At 32.8% G+C, this 21,720-nt stretch overlaps 3 protein-coding genes across 4 annotated transcripts; 2 read left to right on the top strand and 1 right to left on the bottom strand.

Moving 5' to 3' along the window:
• Window positions 1-1,239: 1,239 nt before the first annotated feature.
• On the top strand, window positions 1,240-8,806 carry LOC137812326 (calmodulin-binding transcription activator 3). Of its 2 annotated transcripts, none has more exons than XM_068614260.1 (13): window positions 1,240-1,681; window positions 1,894-2,013; window positions 2,414-2,529; window positions 2,737-2,825; window positions 3,185-3,227; window positions 3,706-3,910; window positions 4,062-4,172; window positions 4,468-4,793; window positions 5,164-5,724; window positions 5,831-6,528; window positions 6,957-7,530; window positions 7,643-7,966; window positions 8,590-8,806. In XM_068614260.1, the coding sequence occupies exons 1-13, from the start codon at window positions 1,642-1,644 to the stop codon at window positions 8,698-8,700; spliced, it is 3,318 nt and encodes a 1,105-aa protein (XP_068470361.1). In that variant the 5' UTR covers window positions 1,240-1,641; the 3' UTR covers window positions 8,701-8,806. The 2 variants fall into 2 exon arrangements, with proteins under 2 accessions (XP_068470361.1, XP_068470362.1); XM_068614261.1 differs by having other exon boundaries at window positions 1,333-1,676.
• Window positions 8,807-9,317: 511 nt separating this feature from the next.
• On the bottom strand, window positions 9,318-14,768 carry LOC137812328 (ubiquitin carboxyl-terminal hydrolase 4). The gene is made up of 6 exons (XM_068614263.1): window positions 14,323-14,768; window positions 13,683-13,799; window positions 12,354-12,452; window positions 11,199-11,387; window positions 10,604-10,785; window positions 9,318-10,041 (listed from the first exon to the last, which is right to left on the bottom strand). Exons 1-6 carry the CDS (start codon window positions 14,437-14,439, stop codon window positions 9,636-9,638), a joined length of 1,110 nt encoding a protein of 369 aa, XP_068470364.1. The 5' UTR covers window positions 14,440-14,768; the 3' UTR covers window positions 9,318-9,635.
• A 3,729-nt stretch (window positions 14,769-18,497) lies between these two features.
• Window positions 18,498-21,309, top strand: LOC137812329 (large ribosomal subunit protein uL29c). Its single transcript, XM_068614264.1, has 2 exons — window positions 18,498-18,942; window positions 20,951-21,309. Exons 1-2 carry the CDS (start codon window positions 18,622-18,624, stop codon window positions 21,131-21,133), a joined length of 504 nt encoding a protein of 167 aa, XP_068470365.1. The 5' UTR covers window positions 18,498-18,621; the 3' UTR covers window positions 21,134-21,309.
• The last annotated feature ends 411 nt before the right edge of the window (window positions 21,310-21,720 follow it).

The raw sequence follows: 21,720 nt of genomic DNA on the forward strand, positions 1-21,720 counted from the left end.
CTCCTAACTAATATATATATATATATATATATATATATATATATATTACTAACCTTGAGATAATAAAAAAAAATTATCAAAAAAATTCAATTTACTTCTTTCCAAATTATAAAAGAGACTACTAATCCACAGAACAATCTTCTCAAGTAATTTTCCTAAGTGAACTCATTTTCTTCAATAATTGCATTTATGAACTCTTTCTAATCTTCTAATAGTCCCAATTTCTCTTGAAAAATTTACTCCACTGATTATCTTAATATTGTTGTAACTTGTGTAGCCCTTATGTGAAAATAGTTTGTATGGAGGGGACAACTGAGGTCTATGAATATTATTAGTAACTAAACGAATATTAGTAGTAACTAAACTTTGTATAAACAATAATTATCCAGGACTCAAATATTGGAAGAAGAATTTTCATTTGAAAGAAATCCTATGAATAATAAGTATTAGTCAAAACTATAAAGCAGAAGTAGACAAAAAAAATGTTATAAAGACAAACCCGTGATAACGAAAGTGTGTTGGATGACTTATTCTCCATAATTTTAATTTTATATGCATTTGTTACACCTATATATTTTACAAAAAAATCACACAAATCAAAATAAACCATGTTTTAAGGAAAGAGAGAAACATAATCTCGTGTAGTTAAACTTCAAACATACTTCCAGTATTTTCAAATTTTATTATTTTAATTATTGGATAGTATAAAAGTATAAGTTCTAAGGTTATATAGAAAAGAAAAACAGGATACAATATTGTTTTGAATATTACCTATTTAATATTAAATTATTCATTTATTTATTATATTTCTCTTATTTTTTTAACGAACGATATTTTGATACATTAAACAATGTATAATATAATATCGTGTAATTAATGAGTGCATATCAATATATAAGTTTCACAATATTTATCTTTAAATTAAATAATATTAAATAATTGATAAAAATAGTTTGTAAAGTGAGTTGGACCATACTGCTAAAACTGCAAGCCAGGTGGTTCTCTGCTCTGCCCCACATTTATCACTTTCTCATCCCATTCCTACTTTTTTCAAAATTTATATATAGAGAATGTTCTTAAATAAAAAAATGTGTTATTATTATTTTATTTTTTAAATGTAATTTCTCTAATATGAATACAACTTAATATCAAAACTAAATTATCAATATATTTTTATTTTTTATTTTTTATCTAAATTAGTTTGAGAGTAAAAAATTGGAGAAGCTGCGACGAAAAGAAGATAAGGCAAATATCACAGTCAAACTGGAATCAAGCAAATCGCTTTTTTGGTTTTGACTTAAAGAGACATCTCTTTCTCTCTTACTTCTTCTTGGCTTCTATTTGTTGAGATGCAATGCAACACAACACAACAACGCTTCCACAGTCCAAGACTTCCCGCGTTGAAAACTTTTCCTTTTTCGTTCATTGGCCACACCCTCTGAACACCCTTATACTCTCTCTCCGCGTTAAAATTCATTGTGGAACTTTCCCAGTTATTACACTTTAGTATACATACATCACAATATACTACCATCTTTCTTTTTTGTTATCTTACATTTAGAAAAAAGGGTCTTCTCCAACCTTTCGTTTACCTCACTGCTTCCAACAAAACTAAACCTTTGAGTTCAGCTTCTCACTTCCATGGCTGAGGCCAGACACTACGTTCCCCCCTCTCAGTTGGGTCAGCTTTTCTTCGCTTTCATTCCCCTTTTATTGCTTCACATTCGCATATTTCAAACTCTGAATGAATAAAGAAACCCTTTTTAGAAGTACCCATGATAGTGAAGCATTGAAATGCTATCCCTTTATCGCAAAACTCTAGTAACCATATCGTTGTTATTTATTGTTGCTGACTCTGTTTTTGAATTTCTGTGTTTTTTTTTATGGACATAGATATCGAGCAAATTATTGTAGAAGCACAGCATCGATGGCTGCGTCCGGCTGAAATTTGTGCAATTCTCAGCAATTACACGAAGTTTCGAATTGCTCCAGAACCTGCTCATATGCCACCAAGTATGGTTTCTCTTTTCTGCTAAAAAGTTGTCTCCGTTTCTCAATAGCTTGATTAGGAGAAAAGGATTTATAAAATTGTGTTTGTCTTTCTATTTAAGGGGGAGGTGGATATTGTAATCTATTAGAAATTTATATATGTTCACAAAATCATACCAATATCACATCCATGCTTCAGTGAACTTCTCTGTATGTATACCCTTGTAGGAGAAGAAAGTAAAAAGGTGAAATTGAAATTCTTCAACTCTGTACATAACTTTTGTAGAAAAATCTAAAATCCAAGTACAGTTAATTTTACCTTATGAGAGAAGCTCAATTCATTTATAGAGAAGTTGATCTAAGTAGAACCTAATTGCAACAATACTCATCGTTAGGTCTTATCGTACTTTTTCCTTGACGTTAGGTGGTTCACTTTTCTTATTTGATCGGAAGGTGCTGAGATACTTCAGAAAGGATGGCCACAACTGGAGGAAGAAAAAAGATGGAAAAACAGTAAGAGAAGCACATGAGAGACTAAAGGTAAAAATATACTGCATCTAAGGTTTAGAGTCTTAAGCACTGTTACAACTCGCATCTAGCTTGGGACTAAGATGAAAAACAAAGGTGCTGTAGGCTTTGTTTTTCTATCATTGAAGTTAATTATGCTTTTAAGAAGTAGAATGTATTGAGAGAGTCTTTCTTCTTTATATATTTTGCACTGAATGAGGCATGATATGATGCTCTCAGGCTGGAAGTGTGGATGTTTTGCACTGCTACTATGCTCATGGAGAAGAAGATGAGAATTTTCAGAGACGTACATATTGGCTGCTTGAAGAGTAAGTGTTTATGTTTAATATTTTCAAAGTTTCCCTCTTTATTTGTCTTCTTTTGCCTGATTCTGCTCTTTGTATTCTTCTCACCTCCAATTCCTAAAATTCTTCGTTCTCTCATTCTCCTTATCACACATTAGGTATTATCCAGAAAGAAGGAACATTTTCTTTTAATCTGTTTGTTCTTGCTTGAGGATGGCATGCTTTAACCTAGCACTAATAAGATAGATCGTGTGCATGTTGCTATATTGTATTGGTTTAAATTAATTATAATAGAATTCTAGAAATTGCTAATTTGTTTTCTATGGTTTTTGTCTATGGAAGGGCCTCCCCTTCTCACCCTTTTTTATTCAACATTGTTGCAGGGAACTCTCTAACATTGTTCTAGTTCATTATCGACAAGTGAAGGTAACAGGTTAAAATTTTATTAGTATTTTTTTCCTAGTTGTTATTTGATGAACTAGAATAGCTTACTTTTACATTTCCAGTACAATTAAGAGAACAACGAACTATTAAAATATAACTGGGTTGCTGAATTATATATGAAGTAGGAAAGTAGAACATGGAAATTCCATCATAACTTTACCATTATATTCCCTCAAATGATGTAACTAGCTTTTCCTAAACAAAGCTGGTACTGTTTTCTTAAGTTGCTCTGAGAAATCTCAACACCATACGATTTTTTTGGATGTTAGATGCTATAATTTGGTAACATTGTTTCTTTATCTAGGACGTGGACATCCTTCAAAAACAAAAAAGGCTCAGGAGTGAATTTTCTAAAGCATGAAATGGAATATAATCGTGCATGCTATATCTTCCCATCTATGAATAATTTTATTTTGGGCCTTCATTCCTTTTTCTCATTTGTCTTGTTCAAAATAATTAGGGAACCAAGTCAAATTATACATGTGCTAAAGAAACTGAAGAATCTCTTCCTTATGCTCAACAAACTGACAAAATTATGGTCAAAGCAGAGATGGACACTTCTTTTTCATCCACTCTTCGTCCAAACAGTTACCAGGTTCCTTCACAAACTACGGATACAAGCATGAACAGTGCCCAATTATCAGAATATGAAGAAACTGAATCTGGTACTTATTTTGCTGCACATTAATAATTAAAGTGTTCTGTTTTCAATTTTTCAATCTAGATGACATTTTGAGTAACCTTTTTTATGCCTTTGTTCTCCAGTGTCACTTTTTCTTGTGTATTATTTTTTTTAACTTGATGTAATTTTTACAGCATTCAATAGCCATGCAAGTTCTGAGTTTTATTCTTTCCTTGAGTTACAACGCCCTGTTAAGAAGATTATAGATCAACCTGCTGATTCTTATTCTCCTCAGCCACTCATAAGTAAGTTTCTTCATTTTAAATTGCTTTTATTAGTTTAACTTTGATGCTTTGTCACTATAAGTTTACACTATAGCAGTCTTACAGTCGTATCAATTGAAAAGTATAAATTTTGAGGTAATTATAAGAATCAGACTTCTTAAAATTATGTGACAATGCTCGATTGCATAATAATAACAACTTTTACGCCAATAACTCATCAAAATCAAATACCTTGTTTTATATTTTCCATACACACTGGCCTTTTGATCAGTAAAGTCCATACTTAACCTGAGTTATACTATTGAAACTGGAACAGATGAGCAAAAGAAGTTACCTGTCATTGCTGAGGTGAATCATATCTCACTCACTCAAGACAGAAAAATCATAGACATTCATAATGTTGGATTGACGTATGAGTCCCCAAAACCCCTGGGCTTCTCCTCGTGGGAAGATATCTTAGGAAATAATGGTGAAAGTCAACACGTGCCTTTTCAGCCTTTATTTCCTGAAATGCAACCTGATAACATGCGAGTCAATAGCAATTTTTGTCAAGGAGATGACATAATTGTGCCACATTTGACCACCAGCATTGCTCAGCTGCATGACAATGGAAGTATCATACAAGCTGAAGGAAGTTGGCAGGTATTGTGTACTGCTACTATTGGTACTTCATCTGCATGGGGCACTTGTTGCAATATTTTTATGTTGTATGATAATATTTAGATGTAAAAAGTATCCAGCCTGTGTTATCTGTTCTGTACGAGCTTTGACAGGGCATTATATCTTTTGTCAAAAGTCAAAAAGACTTTAAACTAATGTCACAACAAAATGATATTGGTATGATGCTGCAATTATTGTTGATTTTTTAGTTACCTGTTTCATGTTTCTCTGGAAAAAATATATAATCAAGCAATGGATTTTGCTTTTTGTGACTGATAACATGTTACTTAACTTTTATTTCTTTCCTTCAAACTCATTTAATTGATTGAAGTTTAATCATCTCTGTTAACAGGGATATAGTGTTGATTCTTTACGCATGTCCACTTGGCCTATTGACAGTGTCCATTCAAGCTCGGCATGCGAGGTTAGTTGTAGCAAATGTGAGCATGAAGTTAATGAAGTTGATTTTCAAAAATCCTTGGAACAGTCTCTTCTCCATCCACACAAACAAAACAAGGTTCTGATGCTAAATGACCCTCAAGAGATACTTCTGAATACAAAAGAAGAGCCAAAATCAGATTTTGAGGCCAATAGAACCCTAGATGGAATAGAAGACACACGTTTCGCTTTTAAAAGGACTCTGTTAGATGGATTCCCAGCAGAAGAGGGTCTGAAGAAGCTTGACAGTTTCTACCAGTGGATGAGTAAAGAGCTTGGAGATGTGGAAGAATCAAATAAACCATCTACTTCAGGTGCTTATTGGGATACAGTTGAAAGTGAGGTTGGCAGCACAACTATTCCTTCCCAAGGGCACCTGGACACCTATGTATTGGATCCATCTGTTTCCAATGATCAGCTTTTTAGCATTATTGACTATTCCCCAGGCTGGGCATTTGAAGGGTCAAAAACTAAGGTATTCTCTTTTGATATGCTCATTGAATTGTTGTAGTTGCCTTTTTACTTATTTGTCAGTTATATTCTGATTATTTATTTCCTCACTTGTAAAAAAATATGTATAGATTATCATTTCTGGACGATTCTTAAGAAGTCAACAAGAAGCAGAACTATGTAAATGGTCATGCATGTTTGGTGAGGTTGAAGTGCCTGCAGTGATACTCACAAAAGATGTTCTTTGTTGTCATACTCCTCCACACAAGGCTGGGAGGGTACCTTTCTATGTAACTTGTTCCAATAGGTTAGCATGTAGTGAAGTGCGAGAATTTGATTTCCAGGTCAACTGTACTCAAGAAGTCAACACTGCAGGTGATGATAGAGCCAGCACTTTGTCTACTTTTAGTAGACGATTTGGAGAACTGTTGTACCTAGGGCATGCCTTTCCTCAGAATTCTTATTCAATCAGTGGAAATGAGAAATCTCAACTGAGAAGTAAAATCAGTTCTCTGCTACGGGGGGAGGATGATGTTTGGGACAAGCTACTGGAACTTACACTACAGAAAGAATTTTCTCCAGAAGATTTACAGGAGCATCTGCTTCAAAATCTTCTAAAAGATAGGTTGCACGCATGGCTCCTTCAGAAAATTATTGACGATGGGAAAGGCCCCAATGTATTGGATGAGGGTGGCCAAGGTGTGCTTCATTTTGCTGCTGCTCTTGGCTACGATTGGGCCCTAGAACCCACAATAGTTGCTGGTGTGAATGTGAACTTTCGTGATGTGAATGGATGGACTGCTCTTCATTGGGCAGCATTTTATGGCAGGTTAGCACCTCAGTGCTTGCGGTATGAAAGCACATTTGTCAAAATTGAATTTTTACTTTATCGTATTAATCTAGCACAACATACCTGACAATACATTAACTTAATCGGATGGTTCAGTGATATTAATGGCAGCTTTACAAGGGTGGTTGTACGTGAGAAAGAATAGAGTAGTGCCAAGAGAAAATATGTTAAATGGACCTAAAAGCAGTTCAAATGCTGGTACTTGTTGATACTAAATATCATAGGGTTGAAGAATGAAGTGCCACTAATGAATAAACTATGCGAAAAATCTACTAAAAAACCCTATGATATACTATGCTTGGAAGCACATTTTGTTATGAATGAGAACATCTAGGATAAACTAACTAGAAAAAATTCTACTGTCAGTGCTTTGAATTTTTTTTCATTTTCTTGTCTTACGTTATCAGGGAGCGCACAGTTGCTTTCCTCGTATCTCTTGGCGCTGCAACTGGATTAGTGACTGATCCATGTCCAGAATACCCTTCTGGTAGGCCTCCAGCTGACCTAGCTTCTGCAAATGGACATAAAGGAATTGCAGGGTATCTCTCAGAATCTTATTTAAGTGAACAGCTCACAACTCTTGATTTGAACAAGGATGTGGGAGAAAGTCCTGGAACCAAAGTAGTCCAAAGAATCCAAAACATTGCCCAAGTTAATGATCTTGATGGTCTATCTTATGAACAGTCACTGAAAGATTCATTGGCTGCAGTGTGCAATGCCACCCAAGCTGCTGCTCGTATTCATCAAGTTTTCAGAATGCAATCATTCCAGAGAAAGCAACTGGAGGAATTTGGTGATGACAAATTTGGAATATCCGATGAACGAGCTCTTTCACTTGTAAAAATGAATGGGAAATCACACAAGTCTGGATCACGCGATGAACCGGTCCATGCTGCTGCAATACGTATCCAGAACAAATTCCGTGGCTGGAAGGGCAGAAAAGAATTTTTGATGATTCGACAACGTATAGTAAAAATTCAGGTACATCTGTGTCTAATGTGTGCAATTTAATAGAATTTGATTTGATTGCCCTTTTGTTCTGCCCCCTTTTAATGGGATCCAATTTACAACGTGTCTATTTCCATGGTTATAGGCTCACGTGAGAGGACACCAGGTTAGGAAAAATTGTGGGAAGATAATTTGGACTGTTGGGATATTGGAGAAGGTTATTTTGCGTTGGCGTCGAAAAGGTAGTGGTTTGCGAGGATTTAAGTCAGAGGCCAATTCTGAGGTAACTATGATACAAGATATAACTTCCCCTGAGGAGGACTACGATTTCTTAAAAGAAGGCAGGAAGCAAACTGAGCAAAGATTGGAGAAAGCCCTAGCCAGGGTGAAGTCAATGGTTCAGTATCCAGAGGCAAGGGACCAATACCGTAGGGTGTTGAATGTAGTAACTGAGATCCAAGAAAATCAGGTATTTTACCCATTTTTCTATAAACTTTCTCAATCATTTTCTCTTTATCACACCGCTATTTTAATATTTCACTCTTCTCCAGAATAACAATAACGTAATTTTACTAGTTCACGGGAATACCAATAGTTCATATTTTAATGAATTAATTTTCATGTAACATTGACTGTTAAATTTTTCATCAACTACTGATACTGCTTACTTTATATTTTCAAAATAAGTTGTTCTCCTTAGAAGCAAAGTTTGATTCTCTGTAGAAGTTTATAAACAAAACTTGAATATAGTTTTTATCCCCCTTTATTAATTTACATAAAGTTCAATTCGCTTTAGTAAAGCCAAATAGCCTTGAATGGCATTTAGGCTTGAACCCCGGATTGAATTCCCTCGTCTTGTTAGGAAATTATACGTAGTTGTTTTTAAGCACACAGTATCACCCTTGCTTTTCATGTAGACTTTAGTAGTTGTCTTTCTATGCAACAAGAATGTAAAGTTTAAGTGTCTCTAGTTCTGTTACTTTTTCACACCATAACCTGTTGCTGAGTTCCTGAAGCAAAGTAAACTAGCTGGATTTACAAGGAAAAAACACTCGACCACGGAGCATAGATTTATTGTTTATCTTTTTGCAGGTAAAGCATGATAGCAGTTGTAACAATTCAGAAGAAACAAGAGACTTCAATAACCTCACTGATCTTGAAGCACTGTTGGAGGAAGATATTTTCATGCCTACAGCAACTTAGAAGTTAGCTTTCATCGTCAGTTGTGTGGCTTATAATTTAACAGCACAGTTAGGTGATGAACTGTCATTTTTATCCTTATAATAATCTTAATTCTAATTCTTTTTAAGGGACCACTTGCTAACATTTCACAGAAAAATGTCTAACCAATTAAACCAACCTTAGAACTCAGGAAAAGACATCCTTTTCTCGAGATTTCCCCGTCAAATACGGATTGCAATGCATTATCTTACGTCAATATAAAAGCCTTTACGAAAGTTTAATTTAGAGATGTTTACTTTAATCGATCAAAAATCATCCGAAGGTAAATCTTATAAAAATTAACTTACGCTGTACATTTAAATATCAATGTAAAAACTTCACTCTCTAAAATAATCGACTTAAATTTTTAATGAAACTACGTAGCCAATTTTCCAATGCATTCTCAACCATGAGGAGCCAAGGTTGTCTTAACAGTTACATAATGTCGTGCATCCCGGTTAAAGGGATGCAAAAAAATAGAATTTATTCGGAATAGTTGAGAATTGCTATGATTTTGATTTTATATACATGGTTTATGTTTACTGGACCTCAGAAGAATACCTGCCTACAAACTAGAAATATAAAATAATCTAACAGAGTTAGGATCAATTTTCATTTGTTTCTAATGTTGGTTGAGCGTTTGCAACCATGAATACACATCGTTGGTGAAATTTTCACCCGATATATATACTGTTCTTATTGTGAGAAAGAGTAAAAAGAAAATAGGACAGTGCTAACACTATCCACTGTACATGCCAACCACCTAAGTATAAATTTTCACAACCCGAATCCTCTGGGGGATGTAACAGCTCCTCCAACAGGTTGAATAAAGGGAAAACGGTAGAAAGGAAAATAAATATGGAAACCTGGTGAAAAGAAGTCCAAATGATTAGAGAAGAGTTGTAGAACTCCTCCATCTAATTCCTGTTACCAGAGCCAAGGCTCTCATAGAACAAAATGTACCCATGGTCTGTATTACTTGAATATTCCTGTGATGATCCAAAGAACGTCTGCACAGCAGATTCGTCAATCATCTCTACATTTTCGTCATCAAAAAATAACCAGTGGTTATGGCTTTTCACAAGGCTGACATAATGCCCATGGTTGGGCCCACTCCCAACATGGACAACTACCGCAAATAGAGAATACTCAATGTCTGCATCTTCAACAGTGTTACTCAACTTCAGCTCCAGGGGAAAAACAACCCGATATGACAGCTTCTTGTAGCGACCAAGCTGCTCCATATACTTAAAACGCTTAAGATGGATGACCAAGATGTGAGGTGGTTTCTTTATCTTCATCCTCTTCTGAGCTTCTTGCAAACTAATACCATAAGAAAGATTACATCTCGGTCATCAGTATGAACGGACATGAAAAACAAGAGAACAGAGTGCACATATATCACTCCCTAAACTAACACGCCCAACAAATCTCACTCTTGAAAAAACTGTCAATCAATGGAAAAGTGATCATAACATGGTTTGCTTCTTTAAAATTGTAGTATTGGCCAATAGATATGAATTGCATTCTTTTTTTTCTTAAAAGGAGATGAACATTCCCATAAACCAAAGAAGACATTTAAGCTATTTGAGATGTTTGATCACAAACTATTTAACTCCAGTTACAAGAGGTAGAAGATGTACTCTAGAAACTTAAGGACAAACTGTTAGAAATTATCTTGATCCAAAAGATTTTCTGAAAATTTGGTTTTAAATATAAAAAATGACATAACAAATCCACGCAGACAATTAAATCTAGTAGGATAACGCTCGATTGCTGTTGTTCTTATTGGATAAACAAGCAGTAGAGTAGTTCAGCTATGCACAAGATTCAAAACGGTTGAACAGGTAACTATAGAAACAAACTGTGCCTAAAAGCCATATACCTGCAGCATTTGTCACAAAAGAATTTGTCTTCAGCGTTCAGTGTCTCAGTGGAACTGAAATTTTTCAAACAGCTTGTAATTGAGCTGTTCTGCTCAATATCAAGACTCAAGTCTAAAAATATTTCATCTCTAGCTGTCACTGTTTCACATCGCAAGCACCTTGTCTCATTGGTGAGTAGTCCCTGATCAGATCAAGTTACAACAATAAAATTCCGCAAAATAAAAGTACAACATATTTAATCACTAGAGTGCAGAGGAAGATCAACAACATCCTCTCCCCACAAAAAAAAAACATAAAAAGTGCCAGTGAAATTACTATTTTGCACATTGTTTAGTAATAAAGTTCATCTATAATAAGTTAATGGTGTAATACAATCTGGGATAATGCACATGGTTTCCATTATAACATAAAAGCCAATATGAATGAATTATCCATAAATGTAAGAAAGTTAAACTAGTAAACAACACTACATGTGCACTTAAAAAGAGATGCTAATTGACTGATTAAATAGAAAGTTAGCTATTTATGGTCCCCTCTCATGCTGCAGGCAACATGCAAAGAAAATGAAAACATTGAATTGACAAAGCAAGTCACCTGAAAATTTTTGTGTACCCAAGTAAATAATGGCTCTTCGTGAACACCATTAGCTTGACCATTCTTGGGCCCATTAACAGCCTTTTCTGAAGGTGGTGAGGTCTCCTGATCAGTTTTTGCAGCTTTACTCTCTTTCTCAAGAGTGTCAACAAGTTCATTCAGCAAAAAGTTCAAGAATTCATGGGCATCCTACCATATACAAAAGATCCACAATAAAAATGTTGTCTAATGAAAAACTGTAACCAACCAATGAAGCAGAGTTTAACACATAAAAACAATCAATGAGAAATAACAAATACACTTATACAACACACTGAGTGTGGTAAAATTTATAATAAACAACCTCATTCAAAAATAACAAATTGTCATTGTACAAACTCGGTTAAAATCATTTCCACAGATGAACACTGAACATGAGTCACAAGATAATTTACTCAAAAGAGAAGGGGGGAAACTAATAAACCAAAGCACCATTTATATATCACTGATGTGTACAGTAAAAGCATGACCAGACATAATTAAGTAATGATACAATATGCCAAAGTCAGAAGAGTTGTTGCCAAAGTAATGGTACTATATGCTTCCAACAGGATATAATAGGAATTCAATTTAAAGTGTACATGTTCCAGTTCAAGTATATAAAAAAGGGCCCGAAAGTGTACAAGCAACATGACCATTTCAAATTAATATTATGACAAACAGTTCAAAAGAATTTCCTGTTTATTAAAAGATGTTCATACCAAGTTCAAGAGTACAAATTGTAAACCTGAAAATTTGGTCCAAACCAAACTACACGAGAAGCATTACAAAAGTAACACTAATCTAACTTTTGATCTACCAACATGACAACTTGTAATACACCTCAAAACAAGGCCAGCTGGAAATCATTAACACATAAAGTAGCATCTCTAGCTAGGATTCATGTTTAAATAAGCGGCAACTTATGGGAAAGGGCAAGTGCATATGATGCAGATAAGCATAACATACTTTCATAAGCAGGGAGAAAAATATATACATAGCAAACATTGTCGGTGACCATGATAAAAATTAACCTCCTAATTGTATCAAACTTTACTGTCCAAAAAAATTTACAGGTTTTCTAGAATAATCGCCTTTCTGCACAGGAAGCTCATTCTTGACAGTTTAAACACATACCTGGTGCATATAGCTACGGAAGAGTTCATTCTGCTTTTTAAGCCTCTGTACAAATCGTTTGGGAGCAACAACACCAGTTTTTTTCTTCTGGGAACTTATCTACACCAAAAGAAATAAATATGTTACATTAACCAGGAGAGAAATAAACAGGCATGTAAATACCGTTAAAATTAAATGGACATTTGATTCACAAAAATAAATGGAAAATACTATTCAGGATATACAAACTGAAGATACTTACTAAAATCACACTACAAATATCTTGAAGCAAGTTCTCGAGCCTCATAAGAGATGGGTATGTAAGTGCCCATTAAATAGACATGTAAATGACTATTAAATAGACATTTGAGACATTGAATTAGACAAAAATGCGAGATATACACGATGGAAGTACTAAAAAAAAGCACACTGAAATAGCGCAGAGCCCCTCATGCACACATAATACATATACTAAAGTGTACAACGAAGCAGATTTAGGCAAGCATACAATTAAATAGACCAATTTCACATAACTTGAAGGCAATGAGGAAGGGGGAAACAAATAAAAAATCGACCAAACCTACATAAAACACACTGCAGACAAGATCAAACAATTTCTCAGATAAAAGTAATAGCCTTTATACTCGAAGATACTTCAACATAAAATTTAGATAATCCATGTCAATTCCATATCTCTCAGAAAAAGAGCAAAAAGAAAAAGCTAACAACAAAATGCAGCTAGCTATATGTATTTTAGACATTATAGGTAGGTAGTCCTGTTTTATAAACTTCAACTGATCAATATAAAGAAACCCACACAGTATGCTTTGCAAGGAAGAACCACAAAATAAACTAATACACATATTTCTACGTTACACGCACATATTTCATCAGCATACCAAAAGTCCTTCCATATAATGGTAACAAAATGAAATGTATAAAGAACAGCAAGTGCTTAAATATGATCAAAAAAGAATATTTTACAGTAAATGGAGACAAAGGATTCATCCAAGTTTTCTCACAGCTGTCTATTGAATGGTATGTCATTTGGTAGCCAATGTCACTAGAGTAAGCACAATCACAAATCCAAATCTAAATTTGACAAGAACCACAATGAAACATACAAAGAAAAAAAATGTACTTCTTCATATGATCAAATAAATGAAGAATTGAACAAATCTAGGAAATCAAGAGCTCCTTCTATAAAAGTCTATGCCAAGCAATACAGCCACAATTAGTGAAGACATTACAACTTTCAAATGGACAATAACGCTTGATCAATCAAATATAAACAAGCTTGGAGGCATCAAGCATGCAATACCAAAAAATTCCAAACTACAGACTGATTACCTGTGAAAACAAATCCGCCAAGCAAGTCAAAAGATTTTCTTCCCCATCCAGTGTGCTTTTGTTATTTCCATAATACTCTAGTAATTGTTCACGAAAAGGAACACAAAAGTATAGTGCCTGTACAAGGCGGCAAAACAAGAAACTTGTTAGCAAAAAACCCTAAAAACCATGACGAAAAATAACAAACTGACAATTTTCAAGTAAGGTCTCCAGACACTTCAGGTGCCCTTACTAATGTTTTTGAGATAGTAAGCATAGCGCAAACAGCCAACAACTTTTAAATTGACGTTTAAACCTAAAGAGCCTAAAGAAACGCTGATGATACTGTTGAATGAAACGTACAAAAGATTGAACAGCATATCCAACTTGAAATTTTAATAAGACTAGGAATTATAACAAAAATCCAGCGCTTAAAGAGTCCACTGAACAGATCAACAGAGCGTCCAAAACACTGATATGCATTAAAGTACTAAATTCTCTTCACGATACATTCGAAATTGCAACAAAAACAACTATATCAGAAAAGAGAATCCACCGCTAGAAACCAGAACAAAAAGCAAAGATGCAGTAAAGATTAGAGTATCAATGGAACGCGAAAAAATAGAACAAAAAACGAAAAATCGTAAATCGGATTGAAGACCTGCAAGACGCTGTTGCAGTAACAAGTGTTGCCGAAATTCTCAAGGCCGAAGTAACGTTCTCCTTCGGGGAATTGGTCGCCGAGAGCCTTCTCAAGCTTGGAGCCCGCAGCACCCATGACCGCGTCAACGGATCACAAACTCAGATTGCTGTGCGATTCAACTCGGAGACTCGCACCATGAAATGCTGAATGGCCGTTTGGATCGCTAGGGTTTGTCGCAGAAAGAACCTCTTTCTGGTGTCAGGTTTTCTCTATAGATATGATAGCAAGAAATGAAACAAGGGTTTCCCGTGAGAGAGAAAGAAAACGATGAAGGACAAAAATGCAGATGAAAATTTAAGGAGGAATTGAGGAAAAATAAATAAACAAATAACGGATTTGTTCTAACATTATTTGTCTCTGTATCTTTGTCAAAAAGAAAAATGAATTTTCAAAACTAAATTTTCGTGTTATTCAAATTTATCTCAAACATTTCAATTCAAAGAAAAGTCAATAAATATGAGTAGAGTTAAAGAAAAAACACAAATAAAAGTTTTGGTAATAGTTAATTAATGTGTAAATACCCCATATGTTATAGATATATTTGCAAAAACAATTTAAGAATATTTAAGAGAAAGACAATTTTATTAGTACTTCAATAAACTATATGTTTGGTTCGTAAAAATATATTTAAATGACATGTTTATTGGACAGTAGAGTAATGTGCATCATTATTGGAAAAAAAATCCATTCATGAGAAAACAAAACGAAAAGAAGAAAAGCCATTAAAAACAAAATGAATAAATGAAAAAAATAATTGTATCTATGTTGATTGTTTACAATCCTTGTGAAAGTGATTCTTTGTTTCTGCAAACAAAGTTCATTGAAAAATGGAGAAAAATAAATATGAGAATGACAACAAAACTCAAAAACAATAAAAAAAACATTTTAGCTACAGTGTTAATAATGACATAATTGAGATTTTTTTTATTCCGTAAAATATAAAACAAAACTCGAATAAAAAAGGATGCAATGTCCCAAAGGCTGGAGTGGTGTCCTACACTAATAAATGGAAGAAGATTAATTTTCTCTGAATTATGTTTGATGAAAATTTACATGCTTATATCTTGATTTTAGTCAAATCTATCTTTTTATAAGTTGTTCGATATTATGCATTGATTTCAACTTTTATGTTTAATGTGACTCAAGGAGATATGATAAAAAAATAAATTTTATATCATTAAATTTAATTATGAATAAAATTTTACTTACACTTAATATCTTTAATTATAAATTATTTTATAAATCTACTTTTTAAGTAAGATTTATCTAAGTAAATATTGTTAATTTTGTGTTTTTAAACAATATAGTAGACGGTGTGATAAATTATTTTAAGAAAATATTTTTCACTGCAAATAAACGTCAAAGTTAATTTTTGAATCAAAACATTAAATAAAATATGAGTAAAATAATTAGATGATAAAATGTACAATAACTCACGAAATTAGAAACACATTATCTGCAATAATACGAAAAAAGTTCGCTATGAAAGTGAAACAAAATCTAAGAATTTTGAAAAGTTAGAAATTGAAAAAACTATGAACATGAACAATATCTAAAACAAAATATGATTCTAAGATTCTTGGAATCTATAAAAAGATATACAAGCTTCAATAAAAAATCATTGAACTTCTGAACTTTACACAACACATTCAAAAAATAAAGCATTATAAATCTTCTTTTTTATAATTCTTTCGTTTACCTTCATATGGAAGGTTAAAATCCACTAGATTGATTCTTTTGTAATTTCACAGGAATTTTAGAAGTTCATTGTAATTAAAGTTTTGTTTTTTAATATCTTAATATGCTTAATATTTGTTTTTTTTTTTAGTTTAATTGTTGTTTTGAGATTGTTTTTGAATATAAGTTGATAATTCAATTTTTTCTTTAATTGAACTCTTATTTAATTTTTTGGACACGCGATTAAAGAGACAAAGTATTAAGAACCTTATCAGTAGAGACAGATGAAGACAAATAAGTTACTGAATAAATTAATGAATGCTTATTTCATTAATGAGATTTGATTATCTTTGACTTAAGCATATTTATTCAATTTGTATTTATATTTGTTTAGATGATTTAATAAATGATATTTATTTATTGATGCTTTTATTCAAACTGCACAAATTTCTCATTGCTTGCACCAATTCCTCAGAGAAAAAAACTGAATAGACTAAAGTGGCATGACTCCTCGCGATTTTTTTCTTTTAAGTCAAAACTGTTGATAAGTACGATTTCATAAAATAAAATAAAAAATGAAAAACCTTACTTAGTGACAGATTTATCAAAAAAAAAAAAATGTTTAAATGTTATGAAATTGTGATTAATAGTACCATTCTAGAAAGGTAAAACAAATATTTTTCAAGAACGAAATGATGCTCTTGAGTGGGATTTTTTATTTTGAAGTTGTATTTTCAAACACGATTTATTTACATCAACTTAAAATTTAGACAAAGTTCGTTTAAATAATTGAGTTAAATTTTGTGTCTGAATATATTTATTTAATCAAACAAATAGATTTAAATAAAATCTAACAAATTAAACTCAAATAGTTCACAATATCTCAAATTATTTTCACACTACTAATAAAACTAATGGAAATTTTGAGGAAGATTTATAGACAAACTAAGTGAAAGTATATATGAAGATCTGTGGGGAAGTAAGATAGAAAAAATACATTTTGTGTATTATACCTCTTTTGATGATGATCATATCAAATGTTTTGGTTTGTAATTTTTGTTTCTACATACCCAAATATTCCTTTCAGGTGGTCTTTCTGCTTTCAGGTCTTCGATCTTTTAGATTTTTAGACTTTAGGTTTCTTAGTTTTCAAACTCTTGACTAGTCCTTAAATTTACATTAAAAATATTTATGATTATAATTTCACACTCAAATTACTTCTCATTCGTGTGTATATATATATATATATATATATATATATATATAAACAAACAGTTTGTAATTTCTCGTTGTCTGGTCGTGATCTTACGGAAATATGGAGAACATTACCAAATAGATATTTAATTGAAAGTAAACAACAAAGTGAATTCTATTGTGAAGATGCAAAATATTTTTGATTCCTCTTCCTATATAAAGATGGGTTCCGTTATCACTTAAACACACAACTTTAGGCTTCCTTTCTTTCTCACTTTCTCTCTTCCCCTTCACTCTTTATTCATTTATTTTATTATAAATATTTTTTTGGGTTTTACTCTTTTAAAAGTAACTTACTACTTCTCATCCTTGAAAATCTCTAGAAAGTTCCTGTTGACCACTCACAACTTTGAGAAATCAGTTTTGTTCATATTTAAAACCTATTTTACTACAATTATTACTTTTACAATTTTGGATGATTATCTATTTATAATAAATCTCTAATAAGAGTGTGTATTGCTTAGGGTTAAATATTATTAAGACATTGATCTTAGTATTGATAGTGTATATGACCAAGATCCCAAATGAAATCTCAACATCTTAGTAATTGGACAGTACAATTTTTATGAAATTACCAACATCAATGACAAGTAGATGCTTGTATGAAAATTGTGGCTAGGTTTTATGCCAATGATATTTTTGTGACTTTTGGATAAAAGTGATAGATAGTCCATTCGCAACTTTCTTTTGAAAAAAAAGCCCTTAACAACTTTATTTACTAATAAATATAAAAAAATAAATATCTTATTATTATCATGTCAATAATAAAAAATGTTAATTTAACTACATATGTTAACGATTTTTAATTATTATTTCAATGATTAGATATACTAAGTTTATACCTGATAAGAAGTTATTCAAATTGTAAATAAATAAACAATATTTTGATTATCAGGCTTATGAAATATAATGTATGATTACTTTAATAATGTTATTCCTTTTAAAAAACTTTAAATATTGTCAACTATTATATTTTAAATATAATATAGTTTATAAGTTATAATATTTAAAAATTGAGGAACTAAAAAAAAATCTAATTTCGACGAATACTAAAAACACAATTAAAATAATAAATCACACTGGTGCTTCTCATGTGTCAAATAATAAATCGTACAATTTGTTATGATAAAATATTTAAAAATTAACAAAATTGCCGATTTTTTTTTTCTGGTACAAAATTACTTTAATTCACACAATGTTGCAAAAACAACGTAAAAAAAAAATTGGGGTAGCGCATAAAAGAAAACGAAGTTGGATCTTATCTGCAACACTCTTGTATTGCATCCACTTCGCTGGTAATAAGAAGAGAGAGAGAGCGCGTAGAGAATGTTGAGTCTCTCTGTGGCTTCGCCTTCTTCTTCAACCATAAGCTTTCTCCCGAAGCCGTTACAGTTCAAATCTTCCTTCACTGGCATTCAGCTCCGTCGCACTGCCACATGCTCCGTTCCACCAACGAAACGCACCACTTCGGTGCCGGTGGTGATGATGGCCAAGAGGGTGGAGGAATTGAAGGAAATTAGACAACTCACCACCGAACAAATCAACGAAGAGGTTGTCGACCTTAAGGGCGAGCTTGTCATGCTTCGCCTTCAGAAATCCGCTCGCAACGAGTTCAAGTCCAGTGAATTCAGTCGTATGCGCAAAAGGGTACTTCATTTTGTTCTTCCCTTCTAATTTTGCCACTTGAACTCTAAAATAAGATTACGTGCATAGGTTAATATATATTTATTTTTTGGGTTACAAGCTATGACTATGGAAGTTTGTGTGTGAGAGAGCTTAGTTTGGTCTTCTCTGCTTTCATTTTGAAGTTACCTATTATGATTAGCCTGAGAATGTTTCAAATTGCGCTTGCAGTCGTGTCCCTATACTTGATATTGCCGGAAATTGTTTCAATACTTGACATTGATGGAAATTATGAATAATGGGGCCTCAATTGCGGTCACGTTGCGATTGTAGAGACTCTAAAAACCTTGACATTGCAGTAAAAATGTAGTAGTGGCCCTTTTGTAAAACTTTCTTAAGTGTTAGCTCGCCTTTTGTAAAGGGAAATGTAGTGGCAAGAAGCCTTGAAGCGTATCCTGTTTCCATTCTTTCCTCTCTGTCTTTTAGGGTAAAGTTTGAAACTAAAAGGGGTTTTCATCTGGTTCAGCAGTGAGATGAACATTGAAATTTGGAAGGCAAGGTGAGAGGCTATAAATCGGTAGTAATTCAACTGGCGTTTGGTTGAGCGTATGAGCTTCTAGAAATAGCTTATAACTCTCACAAGTTGTTTTTAGCTTATTTCAATAAATTTCTTTGTGTGACTTGTTAAAATTAGCTCTTTTAAATCTTATTCTAACTGGTTTTACATCAAATTTATGGCATAAACCTCGTATAATGTGTTACAATTAATTTGTTTGTCCAAATGCACCCTTATGCAAGTTTATGGTGTACTCAGCTACTAATATATTTTACTTCATGAAGTGGTGATAGCTTGGCATGCTGCATGTGAAGACCATTTCATCCTTTACATCTTGCTTCCTTGTTTTCTTCGTGCTTTGTATATGCTTATATAACTCTTAATTGATTATACTACAAAATTTATGTCATTTATTCATTAAAATGTTAAGATTTGAGAACTCTTGTTTCTAGATTCACATGAATTAATCCAATCTAAGCTCATAAATTTGAATCTCCTATCATACTGTGTTTACTTTCTGAATCTGGAAAAAAGAAAGCTCAGTTAGAAACAAATTTCTCTGACAGTTAACTGGATCAGAGTAAGACCTCGAATGGTCCTTCAACCTCCACGCGTGATTCCAATACCGGGCATAGAACCTGTTTGACCTACCAACTTTTATTTCAAAATTAAAATTATAGCATATTAGCATCACATCTCTCTAAGCTATGAACAGGAAAATAAAGTGAGAAATATATTCATGTGTGCATAGTAATTCAACATATGTAAGAAATACAATGAACTAGCTTTTTCTTTTGCTTGGATAGGCCCTTCTCTCATAATTTCCGCATGTTTTCTGAGTTCTGCTAGACGTACTTCGGTTTCTTTGTGAAGTAGTTGCAATGTCTTTAACTCATGTTGCCAGGTGTGTCCAAGCAGGTTTCTGATGTTCATTTGGTCATGTTATAATTTTCACTCAGTTGAGCTGTAACAGATACATATGTCAATCTTTTTTCTGAATTTTAAATTTAAATCCCAATAAAATTCACTTGTGCTGCCATTTACCATTTTCATGTTTTAAATTATATTGACCTTCTCCACATCCTACCGAGATTCTGTCAGAACTGAAATTGTCATTCTGTCAGTGTTCATCTCTCCTTACAATAAAAGCTATAGTCGGGGAGAGGGGGCGTTAGGATTCAGCTGTTGCAGAATCAGCACACCAGGATCACAGTGTTTTGATACAATGTTCAATACAAGATATGCCCAATGGAAATATTGAAGACAATTTCGATTTGTCCTTCCTGATCTAGCCTCATCTTGTTTATTAGTATATTACTTATTATCTTTACAACTTAAAATGATGAAACGATGCTAGAGGGCTTTACTAATACCAGTAAATGAGGTCCTTTTCTGGAGTCTACATAAATGCTGTGCATTTCTTGTCTATATTTGTATTTAAGGTGAATGATACTGTGACTGCAATTATCCATACAGATTGCTCGCATGCTTACTGTGAAGCGGGAAAGAGAAATTGAGGAGGGTATCGGTAAGAGGTTGTCCAGAAAGCTTGATAAGAAATGGAAGAAGAGCATTGTGGTAAGACCACCTCCATCTTTAAAGAAGCTTCGGGAGGAAGAAGCAGCAGCAGAAGCTGCAGAAGCTGAAAAAGCTGCGTGAGCTAACACTTAATTTGCAATTTACAGAGTTCAGTGGTTAAAATTATCCTTCATTGTTTATAATATATTGTTGGTAGTAATTTTTGTTTGTTCCTGTGAGAAGGTTTATGCCTTTCATTTTGTGACCAGAGAGATTCATGGTTCATATCCTTCAAATTAAGATAAACATTTTCTTAACTTAGAATTTCAATTTCATTAAAAATTCGCTTTTAGTTGCTTGCATAAATGATCACCATTTTTCGGAGTTTTAAAGTTTCAAAAATTGTCAATCAGATTGGTGATCCATCTGTTTTTGGAAGGGCATGTGATTACGTGAAATCTTATTAGTTTATCCTATTATTATAATTTTTTTCAACTCTTTATTCCATCTTAGATTAGGTTTAATTAAGTATAGAGTTTAGGTTTAATTAAGTATAAAGTTTATAGTTTAATTAAGTTTTAGGTCTCTTATAATTTAAGTATTTTCAATTGAATCTTTATTAAAAATTTTGAATACTCAAAACTTTTATATTTTTCAATTGTGTACTTACTATTTTTTTTTTCTTTCATTGACTGTTATCTAATTATATCATCTCCCTTACTTGTCTT

Source organism: Phaseolus vulgaris, chromosome 2 (genome assembly GCF_000499845.2).
Source record: "Phaseolus vulgaris cultivar G19833 chromosome 2, P. vulgaris v2.0, whole genome shotgun sequence".
Taxonomy (NCBI): domain Eukaryota; kingdom Viridiplantae; phylum Streptophyta; class Magnoliopsida; order Fabales; family Fabaceae; genus Phaseolus; species Phaseolus vulgaris.